This window comes from Astatotilapia calliptera, chromosome 14, assembly GCF_964374335.1.
Source record: "Astatotilapia calliptera chromosome 14, fAstCal68.1, whole genome shotgun sequence".
NCBI lineage: Eukaryota > Metazoa > Chordata > Actinopteri > Cichliformes > Cichlidae > Astatotilapia > Astatotilapia calliptera.
The window spans coordinates 8,560,346-8,577,915 of record NC_137435.1 but is presented as its reverse complement, the minus strand read 5'-3'; the positions used below and the strand labels follow the sequence as shown (position 1 = coordinate 8,577,915).

Below are 17,570 nucleotides of genomic sequence, written 5' to 3'. Positions count from 1 at the left end.
TGATAACAAAGTGTTGTTTATTTAAATTTGTAATCCATAAAAGCATTTAATAAAAATACTGAACATGCAGACAAAACATGTAACACAATGCCATCAATATTAGCTCTGGGTTAATGTGCAATAGTGCTTGAAACAAGCATATACAAAGATGCCCTCATCTTTTTGAATCCATATTACACAATTGCATAAGGCACATTTTGCATAAAATGAAATAACTTCTTATGTTCCCTTGTAACACTTTTAGACCTACTAGAGTTTAAAATACATTAGTATTCAAATAATGCGGTTGAAAAGTTAGGTTAGCTGTGTAAATTTGTTAGTCTACTGGAAAAGATTCAATTAGTTCTATGCCTATTTAATCAAAGAAATAGCATAGTTGTAAATATTAATACAGTATGTGTTAAGATTAAAACAACAGACTAATTAGCGTAAAATAAAACATCTTTTTCATACCTGTTTGGGTGCGCAGCATGATTCAAAATACAGTCAGGTTATGAGCTTCCCTGAGAAAAGCAAACCTACTTTTATCCTCCTAATTTTCAAATGGAAACTTTTAGGAACTACCTGAAAATTGCCTGCACCTTTAAAACAATGAATACTGGTTAATTTTTTTTGCTACAGTAAAATGAAGACTAGAAGTACAGCAAAGAAAACGCCTGACATGATAGTTGCCTCTACCAGGCAGACAATTATTTAGTGAAACACACAGGAAAGCATGTCTATCCCAAAAGAGGATTACAATATAGAACCAAGTTTCACCCTTTGACCTGTGGGCCTGCATGATTACAAGTGACCATGTAGTTTAAGTCCAGTTACTATAAGCTGCTGTTCATATCCAGACAGGCACTGAGCAGAGATGTAGGAACAGGGCAGCCCGTGTCCTCTGTGCCGGCCTGCGGCTCAGCGACTTGAACTGTTTGTACAGTTTGCCCGCTCTGCTCACACTCTGAACTTACCAATTCAATTGCTGGAACAATGTTGGGAGAAGGGATGGGAATATCTTGCGAGGAGAATCTGGAAAGAATCTGTAACTGGTCCTGATCAGAGCAAGATTCAACACTTTTACACAGGCCACAAAGGCTCTGCTGCATGTCCTCAAGGTTTTGCTTCAGTTCTGTTTGCTCCTGGAGCAGCCGCTCTTTCTCACTTTTCTGTGGGGAGGATAACAGTAAAGCTCACTCATTTTTGACCTTTTAATAATGCATTTGGTTCATTTCATCTACAATTTAACTGTACAATTTTTTTGAAAGCCCAGTTACTACTAACGAGTACCACCTCTTGTTTCCCTACCTGCAGGCTAGCTAGCATTTTCTGCTCTCTGGGATACATACTGCAAAGCTGAGAAACCTGCAGCAAGTTCTTATGAAGAGAGCAAGGTGTACCACTGCTAGCTGCAGCTGGAGTTCCAAGGAATGACGTAATCAACATGAGCTGAGGCTAGCTAATTAGCACTTAATAACATACATAAAAAGACATCAATCAGTGGAGCTGGTAGCAAACATTTAACCAAAATTTCTCATATTCTCTCTATAGTATTTAATATACTAGTCCAGTCAGTTCAATTTATAAACCTATCTCTACCACTCATTATTAAAGTTATTTCAATAAAACAGGATACATTCAGTTACTTTTACCACCCTACTTACAGCCATTTATGTTATATAAAGTGGACAAGAACTCCTATGATGATGAAGAAATCAAGGTTCCAGTTATCCTGCCCGGGACAGGATTACCTGGGTACAACCTTGAAGCTAGAGGGTGAGTGCCTGGTTGCTGCACTTGAGGACAGGGTTCAGTGCCATTCAGATTGGGGCGAAGGTTCTGGCAGTCCTATCCCCAACTTCCAAAGCTAGCTTTTGGTACACAGAATGTTGCTTCTCTGGTGGGGAAGGGGCCTAAGCTGGTGCACAAGGTGTTGAGATACAGTCTAAATATAGCCGGCTTGGCTCAACACATAGCTCAGGCTCTGGAACTAGTTTCCTGGAGGAGGGCTTGACTCTGGAGCTGTCCTAAGAGGTGGCAGCCAGGGGTAGATATGCTTGTATCCCCCTGGTTTACTACCAAAAAGTTGAGGGCTTTCTTCATTGGATAAGAAGGTTGCTTTCCTGAGCAAAATTCTAGAGGTGGCACTGCTGTTGTGGTGTTAAACCAAGAACCAGATAGTGACCTATGGAACTCTAGATGCAGCTGACAGGTAACAGCAGTGGACTGCAGCTCTTGCAGTAGCTGAAGCAAAAAATGTGTGGGAGGGGTTTGATGTGACCATGAAATGAGACTTTTGGTCTGACGACTCAGGAGGGGTTAATGGGGCTCTACTCACATTAGATACAATAGGTGTGGGATACTGCTGACCTCCACTGAGGACTGAGGTGGTGGGAAGGTGGGAAGTATGGGGTATCTGGTGTGTTGTTATGAGCCATTCGGACCCTGTGCAACCACAGCGAGAGCTTGGTTTGCATTGCTGGCAGAAAATCGGATTCATTCAGATGGCTGATGATCTCCGCTGGACACAGATTTGTCACAGATTCTGTTCAGTTTTTTGGACACATCATTTGGACATAGCCAAGTAGGTCTTAGTATTTCAGGGTAGCATTTTGCGAATGATGTGGTTGTGTTGCCTTCATCAAGTAGTGACCTCCAGCTTGCACTGCAGCGATTTGTGACCAAGTGTGAAGCGGCAGAAATGAGAATCAACACCTCCAAATCCAAGATCATGATTCTCAACCAGAAAAGGGTGGAGTCCCCACTCCGAGTCTGGGAGGAACCGCTGCCCCAATTGGAGGAGTATCTTGGGTTTTGTTCACAGCTCAGAGAATACTGGAGACTGAGACTGGGTAACCAGATAGGGGTTGCGTCCACAGTGATGCAGACACTTTACTGATATGTTGTGGTGAAGAGAAAGTTGAGCAGAAAACCCAAGCTGTCAATTTGTCTGACAAATTACATTCTTACCCTAAACTATGGTTACGAGCTCCGGTTAGTGGCTGAAAGAATGAAGATAATGGATACACTCTGTGAAATGAGTTTTCTTGAGAAGCTGACTGCGCTGTCCCATATAGACAGGATGAGGAGTTTGGATATTAAAGAGTGACTTGTAGAGCTGTTGCTTCTCCACATTGAAAGGAACAGTTGAGGTGGCACCTGACTAGGATGCCTCCTAGGTGAGGTGATTTGGACATGTGATACCAGGAGGAGGCACCCCCAGTGCCCAATGGTGAGATTATTTCTCTCATCTGGCCTGGGAACAACTCAGTGTTTCCCTGGACAAGCAGGAAAGCAATGGTAGGGAGAGGGAAGACTAGACTGCTCTGCTTAGACTACTGCCCCTGTGACCCGAGTGTGAATAAGGGATAGAAAAAGGTGGTAAGGATGCGTCAGAAAGAAGTGTTATCCACAAAGCTGCAGTTCACAGTGGTCACATCATGTCAAAGTTAAAAAAAAATATTACTAGTTTATGAAATTACATTATAGCATGTTTAAGAGTATGTTTGGAAAATCAGGCATGTTAGAGTCAACTTACTAATCCTTTGATTTCACATTCTAGCTGGTATATGCTGTCCAGTTTTCTCTTCCGGCACCGCTGTGCAGCCACACGGTTTTTACTTCGTCTACGGACGTCATGGACGAAGTCCAGCTGCTCCTGGGTCAATGAATGTTTTTTCAGAAGCTGCTGAAATTCACTCCGGCTCAGCACTGAGATTTGCTGCACTGGGAATGGAAGCTGAACCTGAAGATTAGAGTTAAACAATTTAGATTAATTTGATTTTCTATCTTCCATTACCAATAACCAAACATCAGACGCATATATAATAACAACCTCTTCCGCTCTTTTGTTGTTGGCCTCAGTATCGCCATCTGTGTCCAGGTCAGAGTCATCAGCAGAGTTTATTGAGGAGGACATACAAGGGCTCTTCTCTGCCTGAGACAAGCTGTCGGTGTGTGTAGCTGCATCATCACCTGTTCCAAGGTCCCTGAGAAAGGGACAGTCTCCTACACTGGCACTCAGGTCCAGCTGCTTAAGCCAGTGAAAGTCAGATGCTTTTGCTAGATTATTTTGTTCCACTGGATCCACAGGAAGTGGCTGAGCCTGAGACGGGCAGAGGTCGGACCAGAATCCTTTTGCCAGATGTTCAGCCACCTCCCTCTCCACGCGACTTCTCTCGCCACATCCTTCTTCATGGCTTAGAGTAGTCAGTGCAGAGTTTGAAAGATCACCTGTCATTCCCTGTTCAAAGTGAGCCTCACTCTGTTTTATTAAAGTACTGCAATCTTCTGCCCCTGAAGTCTCGAGTGGACATGAGCTAGGGATGCAATTGGTTTCTGCACCAAGTGTCTCAACAGTTTGTTTAATTTCTCTGCCTGGTGGATCAATGAGTTCTGGTGGATTCACATCCCCCGAGGCTGACAGCTCACAAGATAAGCCGCAGTCTGCCAAACGCATCTCACTTTGACTGCACACGTCTCCCATCTCTAAAATGTCGTTTTCACAAAACTGAGACGGATGATCTGCTTTGTCAGAGTTTGGGCAAGGCAGAGACAACATGGGGCACATGCCATTTCCTGTTAACTCCAGAGATAAGGGGGCCATTTGTGGTCCACAGTTCTCCAAACAGAAGTGTTCCTCCCTGCTGTTTGTCTGACCTTGTGCACTCTGTGGACACTGCGACGGGAAGTCTATTTGTTCATCACCTCCTGAAGGCACTGAGCTGTGTGACTCACATGATTCTGGTTGGCTACTCTCTGCACGAGAGCCAAAACTTGCACTAGGATCCCGGCTCTGGCAACAGACTTTTTGCTTGACCTCCTGTGAGGATTTTTTGCTTTCACAAAACTTTGGGATGAGAAAATCAAAGCATGTCGACTCCAAGTTGTGAAATCCTAAAACCTCAGCACTGCTGTGAATAGCATCAATGTTTTCTTTGGTAAAAAGGAGCTTTGATGTATAGGCAAATTGAAGCAAAGGTTCAAACCCCTCTACGGTCACCTGCAGGGGAAAGACATAAATTGTTGAAACATAATAAAACACAATGAAACTCAGGCAGCTCAAAAATTCAGTTTCAACAGGTCTCTTATGTACCTGTATTGACCTTTTTAAGTTGAATTTTCCAAACACTGCATATAAACTGTTTTTCACTCACATTATGACACAAAATGGACCAAGTAATAGAAGCTAGTGGACAGACAACAAATCTAACTATGCATACACTTTTCATGGATAATAGGGATAAAATAATGGTGCCTGTATAACATTACCACCATTTACTTTCAACAGTATCACCCATATTAGTTTTTTCCCTATATAAATTGGCTGAACCCCAAGGCACCAACCTCATGTGGCAAGGTGATGATGGGATTCTGGCTGGTGACACTGGTGACCCTGCTGTGAAAGTATTCACTGCAAGAAGCCAAGACAGAGCAATGAGCACGGAAACTCCTGTCTTCCACCACCACCGTCACATCACACAGGACGTCCTGCTGTCTCTGCTCATTCAGACACTGCAGAACGTGGGCGCTGTGCACTGCAGACTGGAAGGTGAACACCGATGTGCGAGGAGCTTGGAGCGCCATAGTTCTTACAAGCTCAGCCTGTGCAAAAAAGAGAGCCATATGGAGTTAACAAAAATGTCATGATTACACAAGAAACATTTCTCTAGGTTTATCAATGTGTATTATATTATAGTGGCTACAGAGTGGAGCAGTTTACACATTTGCCTAACAAGTGAAAGATTCCCAGCTCAAGACACAAATCTCTTTGAGTTGGAAAGAAAATCTGCCAAATCATGCAGAAGTAACTATAATTATTTTCTTATTTCGTCTAGATTTTGCATCCATTTTAATTAATTTGTAAAAATAAATAAATAAAAGACACAGTACAGAAATTCATGGGTTTCTGGTTCTCCGATGTTGGTACTGTAACTCATCTATGACGACATAAACCGTTCCAGATTTTAGACCAATTGTAAGTTGTCAACGTGACTTTGAATGTATGTTTTCTTAAGAGTTTGCAGACATTCTATGGATTAAATAACTAAAAAATGAGCAGAATACAATACAACTAATCATTGCTTGCACTAAAGGTGTCTTTAGCAAAGCCTTCCGTGTATCATGAGGCAACCACAGACAGCTGCAAGGCACATTTTTTTGGTGAAAAAAAAAAGAAAAAGAATAATGTATCACAATATTTTGTGTGGCAATAGCATATCAATACAGGGACACCAAATATTTATATTTTATTTAATTAATTAAAATACTGGGAATATTACGAACAAGAGGGTTCATCTCATGTATGACCGAGATAATGTTAGCCGAGCAAATTTATAAATCATGAATGTATAAATCAGCAAGACTGAAAAAACAATGGACACACTTAGCTCAGCAAAGCTAAATCCTGATTCAGAGCAAACTAACGGCCCAGTCACTCAAGTAAAACAGGACAGCAAATTCCTTGCAATCAAAAATAAACTAATACATTAAAAAAAAAAAAAAAAATCAGTGGCTGCCTTGTGACTGTATTTAATTTTTTTCTAAATGTCTAAATGGTTGCTCACAGCTTGAGAGTGTTGCACAAAAATGACCATTTGGGACTGCACTGATCATTCAGTCCAAATGAGTCTTTATCAGTTTTCTTATAAAACAGGGAGATTCCGGAATACAAATCTAATAACTAAGTGCCAGCTTCTGTCTATATAGACAGCAAAAAAAGTAGCTTTCAATGATTTATCACAGTTAAGTGTTATATTAACAGAAACAGACTGCATGTAATTACCAACTTGACCCAATTCAACCAAAAACTGACGGCAGACCCTCTTATGGTAACATTTATTGCACATTTTAGTGACAGTGTTTATATGAGTAACAATCTCATTTTGTGGGGAAAAAAATAAGCGAAGTGAAATAACTTTATTTTACTGGATAAAACAGACTGACAATGTTAAACGTAATATGCAGTTGGAAAAAAAGTGAGAAATCCCAATGTTGAGTATTGCAAGGGGAGCTTTAGTATTATGTAAAGTTATGTAAAGGTTCAGGAACTTAAACTGCTGTTATGGGCAGCAGAAGTGGTACAAGACATCCAACCAGCTACTTGGCGAAACACTTGATTATGAATAAAATTCTCCCTCAAGGAAATTACTGATGAATAGTTAGTCAAATAGAATTTAATACCTATATAAGTATAACGACATGTAAAAACATGCTCCAGTGAGTTTTTCTTTTAATCTGACTAAAGTAACGAAGAGAAAAATAACTATAACGTTCGCTAAAATTACTTCTAACATAGTCCTTAAGTTAGGCGACTGCCTCTCAATATTTAACTATCTAACTTCGCAAATATTTAATCTTGCCGATAACTAATAGTTCCCCACAGCAAGGAAATGTGGGTTAAACGGTGACTCTTTAACTTGTACGCCAAGTTCAACGCTAAAATGCTGACTCACGTTTAGCCAAGTTAATCAACTGGGCCTGGTGGATAAAGGCAATAAAAGCATGTCCAAAATTATGATCAGTTCGTTATGTTACTGACGACTTATATTAGATTCGTTTAGCTAAACAAATAACAGTGGTAATTGTCTGCAAACGGAAAAGCTTGAGGCTAGGCCAGACCGTTAGCTTTAACTGCGCTCAGTTCGTATTTATCCTTTGCTAGCAAAAAAACAGAAACTGAAACATTCCGCTATTGTGACTTTACTCGATGCTCTTTAAAAAGCCAAACGTTTACTGACCTGCCATGCTACCTGGATAACACTGCCATTAGTAAATTTAGGGATAGGGTACAGATGCTTCTGGCCATTCCGAGCCTGACTTCACTGTAGTCATGTGACAGCTTGGACAAGGAAGCGCTAGCAGCACTTACTGCGCAGACTCATAGCAAGTATCGACAAACCAGCACACAGGAGAGGAGTTTGTTTTTGCAACATTTAATTACATGACATTGATTTAAAAAAGAAAAAAATATATATCTACATATCATCTATCCCAAGCTTTCATTAATATACTGAAACTGTGACTTCCAGTTCCATATTGTCAATTCATTGTCCAACTAGGTTTTCTGTACTGGTATGAGACTGATAAAAATGACCTGTTTAATATTTCAGACACTGTCATACAATTTCAGACACTGACAGAACAGGTAGAGGCGGAAATATTCTTTGAGATCCCTTAGAAGGTGAAACTGAAGCAGCATTGGTTTATTTGGATTTCCTGAGTGGTGATGCACAATTAGAGGAGCCTTTCATAGAAGAGGAGGTAGGCTTGGCAGCTCTGGACTTTACTCTCACTCACAGGTTGAACGCTTGTGTCGCTGATGTGGAACCAGGATCCTCTGGATGGCTCTGCATCTCCTGAAGGGAAACGATGAGTTTATACATTTCATTTTTAGAAGTGTTTATCCTATTAACGGTCAAGCCAGAGTACACCCACCGTCTGTAAGTCCATTGGATGAGGGCTGAGGGCACTCGGGCCGCACTTTCACATAGGCCGTGTAATGACCTGACCTCATTGTTCCACTGTGCTCTACGATGCCATACAAACCGTATAAGATCTGACTATGTCCCTCTGGTATATTCTGTTTCAAAACAACTAGTGGTTAGTGCTTCTACATTTAATTCACTTATAGCCGTCTTTGTACAGTATAATAAAACATGTTACTTCCCATACTTACCTTGCATTTGACTGCACAGAAGGGAGCTAGATCCAGTATCATAGGAAAGGTGACATGTCTATTCACCTTACAAATACTGTAGCCATTCTACAGGTAAAAAACATCATTAAAATCCAAATAGTGATTTCTTGATTGCCTTACCATAAAGGGTTCAATGTTCTTTAAAGCTTGGCTCATAACTCTGTGATAAAAACCTTAGCTGACAGCGAACTGGATCAGTGCAGAGCATACCTGTTGAAATCTCTTTAAATGAAGAGTAAGGACTGAAGGTGGAGAGGAGATAAGGATTTGCTTCAAGGCATCAGTGTAGATATTCTTCTTGGATCCTAAACACAGCACAAAAAAGACAGTGGGTTTTAGTCGATCCCTAAACTATGTATAAAGAAAGTTTAATAATGGTATTAGAAAAGAAAATTACACATTTGTGATACTTCACTATGCAAAATTGCTTGTGCATAGACATGCAAAGGACATTAAATAGCAGACTAAGTACTAAGTACTGATGTGGAAGCATTTTAAATACCTCCAGACTTGTTGTTCCCCAGCTGCCGTTTGGTGCAGGTGACACAAAGTAAACTGTTGTTTTGCGTGAGGGTTTCTACTTCTGTGAATTGAAAAAGGCACGACTGCACTGAACACTCCTGTTTCTCTGGGATTGTCCTGACAGCCATCGTGTGGAAGGCCAGCTCTGGATCTTGGTTTATTACTGTATATTCCTTAGTCTCCATCACTCCATCTTCACTCTCCATGCTTTGTTCCATTGCGTCAGTGTCTTCTATAAAGGCATCATCCAAGGTTACTTTACTCATTTTCCTCACCAGCTGTGTGTCTTCCTCTTCTGTCTTGTCTTCTTCATGACCCATGTTAGCCATTTCATTGCATACGGTACTGTCCTTTGAGTGCTGTTCCACTGATAAGGCAGTAAACCGGTTGCTGACTGATGAGTCAGGGTCACTCGCTGAATCCTCATCCTCTTCTTTTTCCTGCTCCACCTGCACTGCGTTGCAGGGCTTTTGGTCCTCTTCAGACACACTGACTGGAGCAGGATGTTGTGAATCTTCTTCAAGTGTTTCATTATCAGTGTTTTCCCTGTCCTTTGACTCTGCTGTAGCATCTGTGTGTTCGCTCTCAGCCTGGCTGGGAGAGGTGAGACTGTCCAAAGTGGCTCTACCCTCAAGCTTCTGCTGTCTTTTTTGATGCTGAAAGTCGAGATGGATTAATTTGGATTAATTAATGAATTAAGTTTAAGAAAAAAGAAACTTCCTTCAGTATGCATTCACTGACACACCTTTGCCTGCTTCTTTGCTTGCTTCTTGGCTTTCTTCTGCTGGTACTTGCTGCCAGCCCCAGTGGGAATGTCATCATTCCCACTAGTCCGAACAGGGCTGCTGCTGTCATCCTGGCTTGAAGCACTGGTCTTCTTTTTTTGGTTCTTCTTTCTATATGCCTATAGGATGCCACAATAGGGAACAATAACTGATACAGACATTAACAAATAACTACTCAAGTAACTATCAAAAACAAAACAAAAAAGCAAAACAAATGCCTGCTTTACCTCATCAGAAACAGGAAGGGAAAGATCTAAAAACATCTCTGTGACCACAGAAACCTGTAAGGATGAACAAGTGGATATTTTTAGAGTGACATCATCAGGATATATTCTCTTACTTACTTTCTGGTCTTCATACATACCGTTCTACACTGCTGACACATAATAGTGCTGGTAATTTCACCACCAAAAACTTGGTCAACAAAGTTTTTTAGAAATCCATTTTTCTCATACTCTGAAAGAAGAAATTAAACGTCAGAGCCACATTTCTCAAAGAAAAGCTACTGTGCAAAAACTTTAGCAACGTACTTTTATTTAACACTGATTAATAATACATAGCAGCATTACTTGCCTTTTAGTAGCGTTTTCAGCTCTCCATCTGTGCCTTCTCTAGATTGTTTCAATGTGTCCATTATTCCTGAGCTTATTCTCTGTTAACACAGATACAACCGTAATATTCAAAAGATGAAAGATACCTTTGATTAACCACAAGATGGAGACATCCATTCTTCACAAAACCTTAATTTTAGGGCCTTTACCCTTAAAATTTGCTCCTGTTAAAACCTCTGCACACAGAAAATTAACCAACTGTCTGAGAAGAAGAATTATAAGGTCATTAAATAGGACACAGAAAATGTTTTTAAAACACAATTTCTTACATTTAATGCCGCCACATAAAACAACTCACTACAGCAGTGTTCTGCTGTCAAACCAATCTATTGCAATGTAACATATAGCCCTCTGAAGAGCCACAGTTCTCATTTTAGTAGAAATCTATCAGACTTAAATATGGGGAGATCAGTTTCAAACTCAGTACACACATTGTGCTCCTCGGCTCTCATGCCATCCAACAGGTAGCGCAGCAACTCCTGGCTATCTTGCTGCTGAAATCCTTTGAACCTGGCAGCCCTGCACAGATAAGATGAATGATGAGCCACGCTTGCACTAATGCTGGGAGCTATACTTTTAAGCACATTTTAAAGTTGACTTTTAACATAAAACTATAGTCATTCTTACTTTCTACAAACTTGTGTGAACAGCTCCCGTGGTGTTACTACACTCTTCTTCGATTCCTGAATCTCACAGAGTAGGTGATACATAGCCAAAGTTAGAGATCCGGGACCGTCTAACTGCACTTCTATAGGCTCCTGTCATCATAATAAAGAAAGTTAGTTATAAATAGTAATGAGTAGAGGAACATAACTACTCTATTAAGTGGGGAAAACACACCAGATCTAAGGAAGCACCGGGTTTAATGTTGAGACTTTTCTCTTCTGTCACTTTGTTGAGAGTCTGTTTTAAGAGTTGTGTTTGAGACAGATTCTGGAAAAGAAAACGATAGCAATCAGTAATAACTCTCACTGAACTCAAGACCGGCATCCTGTAAGGATCAGTCTTACCTGGATGACTGCATTGAAAAAGCAGGTGTTTCCCAGATTGCTCAGACCCTTTACTGAAACACCACAATGCTCTTCAGTTGTGCTCTTCTTCTGAGATTTCCCAACAGTCTCTTTCTTTGTGTTTTTCTTTTGGTGATCCCCGTTTTCTTTGTTTTCCTTGTCCTCATTTTCATCTTCTTTTACAGTCTCCGCCTTCTGTTTAGCTTCCATCAAGGCATCTTCCTCCTTGACCCCTAAAGAAAGCAAACAGGGTTGACATGGTTAGAAGCAGTCTAATGTATGTGCGTGTTAGACTTCCCCAGTGGTACCTACGTTTCTGTGGTCGTTTTATAGAATCTGAAGATGTTTGCTTTTTCAGGTTGGTTACTAGCTGAGCCAAATGCCCTGTTCTGGAGTAATGGACTTCATCATCACATATATAACACCTGCGAAAAACCAAAAACATATTATTCTTATTTCAAACTTGATGTAGAGGCCTATGATTAGCAAAACAACATAAAATGCTCACCACACACTAAAGTTGTCCAAGCTGACCACCAAGCAGTGTGGATCAGACCGGGGAGTTTCATAATGTTTGATGGCATGCTGATTCTCAGAATTCCGTCCACATCCCTAGTGGAAAAGACGCATTTAGAAAAAATGCACGCCATTTTAAACCCAATGACAAATAGTTACAAAAAAAAACAAAACCTCACTCTATGGCCGCATTTCAAGCACATCCACAATCCTGTTTCTTCTTCTTCCTCAGCCTCCTGTGGCAGATGGTTGTTGATATTTTCTTTATTTTCTTCCTGCTTACAATCCTGACAACTCGTCCAATCTGAGGTACCAGAAAGTTTCTTGAGAAGAGTTTGGTCTGTTCCCTTCTTAATATGCCTACAGGATGGAACTGGGACAATAAAGATTAAAATGAAAAGGAAGTCTCACACTAGGCTTTCCACAGGTTGTTGCATGACATGAAAGATGATGAAATATTCTTTACCTGTCAGGTCAAGCTCATCATCCTCCTTGGAGGTCTTGTCCTTTCCCCTCTTCTTTCCCATTTTCACCTTTAGAGATGGGAATCGAACACAGCACTCAAGTGAAACAGAAGGCTAGCTTTGGCTAATACCTACATGAGATTATAATGCTGCTAATAGAGTTCAGTGACGGCAAATTCTGTTAAAAACACACACACACACACACACACACACAATAAGAAATATATCGTTAAATTTAATCATCACCCTCATGGGCCATTCAACTTACTGTGACAAACCGAGCCTAAAACCCTAATCGTCTTCAGTTTCGTTTACTTTCTATTCCTGACTTCTCTAATTCGGACATAATTACGTTAGACTGTTGACTGGAGAAATAAATCGCGAGCTTTAGTGTAAATACGTTGATTCGTAAAGTTTAGAACACGCAAAAATAACTCCAGTGATTTGGCAGGAAAAAAAATCCCAGCTGACACATGCAAAGGAACAAAATGTGATGGGGCCGCTGTTTCTGCTGCCGTGTGTTTCCTGCGTGCGTCGGCCAAAAGAGTCCGAGTTCAAACAAAACTTCATTATTAGACGTTGCGGGACACTAGACAGTGGTAAACTGCCTCTGTATGTCTATACTGTATACATAAAAATACTATTTTGTTTTCAGATTTCATACTGTTCTGTAACGAAATCAATTTTAGAGGCTGGTTTACGGCCGGAAACATGGTATGTGTTAGCATAAGTGAGTCATATTTTTGGACGTACCAGAAAACGGTGTAACTGGTAACTTTTTAAATGAACATTAGAAAAGATTGACTATTTTAGTTCTCGACTAAAGCAGCATGTCTTACTTGGAGTGGGCTGAGTCTCAGCTTGCAGAGATAGAGCTGCTAACCAGCATGTTCCCCACCGTGGAGGAGCTGGAGTTCACTGACCAGCTGGCACTAGCCGAGCTCAGGGACTACGTGGAGGGCTCAGCTTCAACAGGCGGCCCTCCACCGTCCAGACCCCAGTTTCTCATCAAACAAAAGCTGGACTCTGCGAACACAGAGGGGGTAACTAATCTGTCATTATATATAATTTTTTTAAAAATCATTATTTAGTTTAATTTCTCATGTTTTTTCCCCATACAGACGGTGTTCATTCTGTCCTGTGCTTACCCATCTGAATATCCTAGTGTGTTACCAGAAATAACAGTCCGGTAAGCGATTATCCTCATTTGAACTCCTAACATAAAGGAAAATAGTTAGGGAGCTCACTCAGGAGAGTCTCACCTGCCTGTGTACAGACTTGTTGAAAAAAACGAGAGAGAGCGAAAACAATAGTATAGTGAATAGAATACTAGTGGCCCAGGTTTTTCTACCATATAGGAAGCGCAGCCTGGATGAGCACAGATAGCATTCACAGTGTTGCCTTTAAATATAGTTTTGAATGAAAGAAAATTTAATTTGTGTAACAATAACACAGCCACAGCAGTAAGTGGAAGAAACAGTGCCTCTAATTTGTTTAAAGTGTATCATTAGTCACTATAATTAATAGCGCTGAACCTCCTGAAGCTGTGCTGTCATTGCTCCCAGATATGGAAATTCCCAGTGCCAAGTGACCTTAAATGTTCTTTGAAACCTTCTTAGAACATGTGTTATTCTTTCTTCAGGTGTTCTGGTCTCAGTAGGGCCCAGCAGACACAGCTCCAGGCACTTCTTAATGCATACCTCATGGGAAACTGCCAGGGGGAAATATGTGTGCTCTCTGCTGTTGAATGGGTGAAAGACAACCTCCAGCTTTTTATTGATAAGAGCTTATTAGAAGCCCCAGGTCCTAAGAAGGAGTCTGCCTCACCTCGGATGCCTGAAGTGTTCAGCCGGCTGTGGATCTACAGTCACCACATTTACAACAAGTCGAAAAGGAAGAACATCTTGGATTGGTCAAAGGAGCTGGGCCTGTCAGGATTTAGCATGCCTGGGAAACCTGGTATTGTGTGTGTGGAAGGTCTTCAATCTGCCTGCGAGGATTTCTGGTCCAGGTACCTTGCCTGTTGATTTGGGTTTTTTGGGGATGACTTAATCACAGCCAGAAGCCTGCTGAGGTGTCAGGTTTAATATTTTTCCAATCTTATTCCCCTATTTCACAGAGTGAAGGTTTTGACATGGAAGAAGATCATGATTCGACACAGAGAGGATATTTCCCTTGATTGTCAGAGTGAGGACAGCAGGCTTGTTGAACATATAGACTCCCTGCGCAAATTTACAGGCTTTGAAGAAGCAATGTTTGACCCCCATGGAAACAGAGGCAATCACATGGACCTTGGGCAGCTCTACCAGTTCTTGAATGAGAAAGGCTGTTGTGAAGTCTTTCAGATGTATTTTGGCATTGAAGGGAGGTAGTAGTCAGACCGAGATAATGGATGTACATAGTTTTTGTACCGGTGCCTTGTCACTGAAATTACTTATTCTGAAAATAACTTTTAAATGAAATGGGAATGGAATAAGCTGATAAAATGAAACAAATTAACTAACTAACTTTTTGAGTTTCAAAGTTGTCATACCTGCAAAATTCACTGGAATAAAAAGCAGAAAGAACATTTCTGCAATTTTGAGGAACAGTTTTCATTTCTTTCTTCTTCTTTTTTTTAATAGGCACATTTTATCAAAAGAAGGAAGAAAAAAGATGTTTATCTGAGAGTTTCCTCAAGGACTTTAGTTATATTTGCAATTTTAATACTCCTGCATATCACGAATTGCCCCAGGTGTTTCTTTTCTGAAATGGCACCAGTGTGTTATTACTACGGGGCTATTATAGGATTTTCAGGTTTGATAACATTTTAATAATTGAACAACATTGTCAACAAAATGCTGGATATCTGTTTTTTTTAAATCTGTTGATTTTCTTTTTATGAATTATAGATATCATAAGCATGGAAATTCTTTCTCCAATTTTCTTTGAATGATTAGTTGTTAGATAAATTATGCGTTGCTGTGGATTATACACTGGCAATTAAAACGTGTGGTTATTTATCATTAATCTTAATTTCTCCCCCACCAAGCCTTGGATGAAAAAAACAAACAAGTTCTCTTTGTTGATTCCCCTCTGGAGTTGTGTCTAACGTATTATGATATAAATGGATATTCTTGATTTTCTTTTTTTGATGCAAAGTGCACTCCTTAGATACAGCCTTTAAAAGGTATCAATTCACCATTTTTATCACATAATAATAAGGAAATACAGAAGAATGTAAAGTCTTCAAACGAGTCTGAACACAGAGTAATTTAATTTAGGAAGTTAGATTGCCAAAGTTATATTACCAGTGAGACATGTACTTTTAGTAATTTCTGTGATTAATTTAGTATTAAAACTAACAATAAAAGGTATGATTAAGTCTGGTTCAGTGCACAGTTCTACGCTGAAAGGAAATAATACAAATTGAAGACAAAGTTGATGTTTAGATCCATGCAGATTGCACTTGCAGACTCTGTTGGTCTACACTGTCCAGCAGATGGCAGCATAACATAATTAAATTGGGGAAACATGGAAACAGTAATATCTTAACTTCCTAAACATGTTTAAAATCCTAACTTCTGTCTAAAAGCATGAGAAAAAAAGCTGGAATAGTAAAGCAATAATTTGGATTAATTGGTGTTCACTTGTTACTTATGTGAAAACTGACTACTGTGATTTACAAGCTCAGACAGTATGGAGTGCTGTAAAAACGGAGGGGTTGTATCTGCATTTGAACACAAATTAAAGCAGCTAAAACATCACAAAGTCCTTTACAATCTCCATTTGTGATTTTTTCCAAATAACATTTGAAATATTATGTGTTGAACAGATACTAAATCTAGAGGCAGCCACGAGCAGGAGTTCCTCACCTTGATTTTAGTTCCAAGCCTCCATTGTCCTGTGAGATGCTGGTTCATTTTACAGTCTTTGTGCTGCTTCTTTTGACAGTCCCTTTTCTGCCACTGCTGATTTTATGGGTTCTTTTGTTCTTACAGTGTATATTCACTCTTGTCAGAGGTCTATTGGAACAAGGACTTCTGACTTTTATCTTCAAAGTCTCATCAGAGAGCCCTTCTGTTTCTTCGTTGAAGAGAGCTTGACTTCCAGGTGCATTCACATCATCTGATTCCTCAGGATCCTCAGTAGAATACTGTAAATCAGAAGAAGTGACCCCATCCAGATCCACATTATACATCTCTGGGTCTAATAATCCTTCATTAGTTAGCGCCTCTATATGAAGGTCTCTGCACTGAATCATTCAGCGGGGATGTGCATCATTACTATACTCTGTAAAGTTATGACTAATGATGTAAATCACATCACAGCAGCTTTGATAAAGGACTGAATCATGGAGTATGGACTGCAAATTACTGTAAGAAGCAGTCATGTTTCAATAAAGTAATTTGGTTTTCATGTTAAAAGTAGACTCATAGAACAGCAGATGACATATCCTAAAAACTGACCTGAAAATGTGCTAATTCTAAGGAAATTAGTCAATAAATGCTTGATTTATGGCTAAATAGAAAGCTTTGTATGGTTACTGTCAGACACTGTAAGTGTCCTTTCCCACTTATTCCTTGAATAGGTGAGCTGACGAATGGTGCTTGTGATGTTCCAGCACGTGATCGCGACATGTGACAATGACTGCTGTTCTAAAGTCATGATAAATTTATGCCTTGAAATATGAATGCCAAAGTGTGAAATGGCTCCATACCGTAGTTATGCCTGCTCCATCAGAGGTTAATTGGTTTCTACCTGCAAGCTGAACCTCAGTAAATGTATTTGTAATAGTTCATTGTTACAATTAAGATATTAGGGAGTGGAAAACTGTTATTGACCTGTACTGCAGCTCTAGTGCAAATCATTAATACATGTTCACAGAGTCAATACTAACTTCCTTCTTGCTGTAAGTAACCTGTAGATTCCTTACCTTTTTACCTACTGGTAGATAGAGAGAGCAGTCCAGTGATTACTAAAGAATAAGAAAGCATAAATAG

The 17,570-nt window shown here is 40.0% G+C and overlaps 3 protein-coding genes across 4 annotated transcripts; 1 reads left to right on the top strand and 2 right to left on the bottom strand.

Annotated features, from left to right (window-relative positions):
* On the bottom strand, positions 1-7,857 carry LOC113036082 (transcription regulator protein BACH1-like). Its single transcript, XM_026192142.2, has 5 exons — positions 7,722-7,857; positions 5,329-5,586; positions 3,818-4,984; positions 3,521-3,727; positions 1-1,151 (listed from the first exon to the last, which is right to left on the bottom strand). The coding sequence occupies exons 2-5, from the start codon at positions 5,566-5,568 to the stop codon at positions 816-818; spliced, it is 1,950 nt and encodes a 649-aa protein (XP_026047927.2). The 5' UTR covers positions 5,569-5,586; positions 7,722-7,857; the 3' UTR covers positions 1-815.
* A 43-nt stretch (positions 7,858-7,900) lies between these two features.
* usp16 (ubiquitin specific peptidase 16) lies at positions 7,901-13,476 on the bottom strand. 2 transcript variants are annotated; one of them, XM_026192141.2, is made up of 18 exons: positions 13,428-13,476; positions 12,591-12,657; positions 12,304-12,497; positions 12,117-12,220; positions 11,921-12,033; positions 11,609-11,841; positions 11,439-11,531; positions 11,226-11,356; positions 11,030-11,117; positions 10,561-10,639; positions 10,352-10,443; positions 10,215-10,268; positions 9,948-10,106; positions 9,183-9,858; positions 8,891-8,985; positions 8,660-8,746; positions 8,419-8,563; positions 7,901-8,339 (listed from the first exon to the last, which is right to left on the bottom strand). In XM_026192141.2, the coding sequence occupies exons 2-18, from the start codon at positions 12,649-12,651 to the stop codon at positions 8,218-8,220; spliced, it is 2,526 nt and encodes an 841-aa protein (XP_026047926.2). In that variant the 5' UTR covers positions 12,652-12,657; positions 13,428-13,476; the 3' UTR covers positions 7,901-8,217. The 2 variants fall into 2 exon arrangements, with proteins under 2 accessions (XP_026047926.2, XP_026047925.2); XM_026192140.2 differs by lacking the exon at positions 13,428-13,476 and adding an exon at positions 12,857-13,104.
* On the top strand, positions 13,139-15,593 carry rwdd2b (RWD domain containing 2B). Its single transcript, XM_026192144.2, has 4 exons — positions 13,139-13,631; positions 13,710-13,777; positions 14,231-14,599; positions 14,708-15,593. Exons 1-4 carry the CDS (start codon positions 13,419-13,421, stop codon positions 14,958-14,960), a joined length of 903 nt encoding a protein of 300 aa, XP_026047929.2. The 5' UTR covers positions 13,139-13,418; the 3' UTR covers positions 14,961-15,593.
* Positions 15,594-17,570: the final 1,977 nt, after the last annotated feature.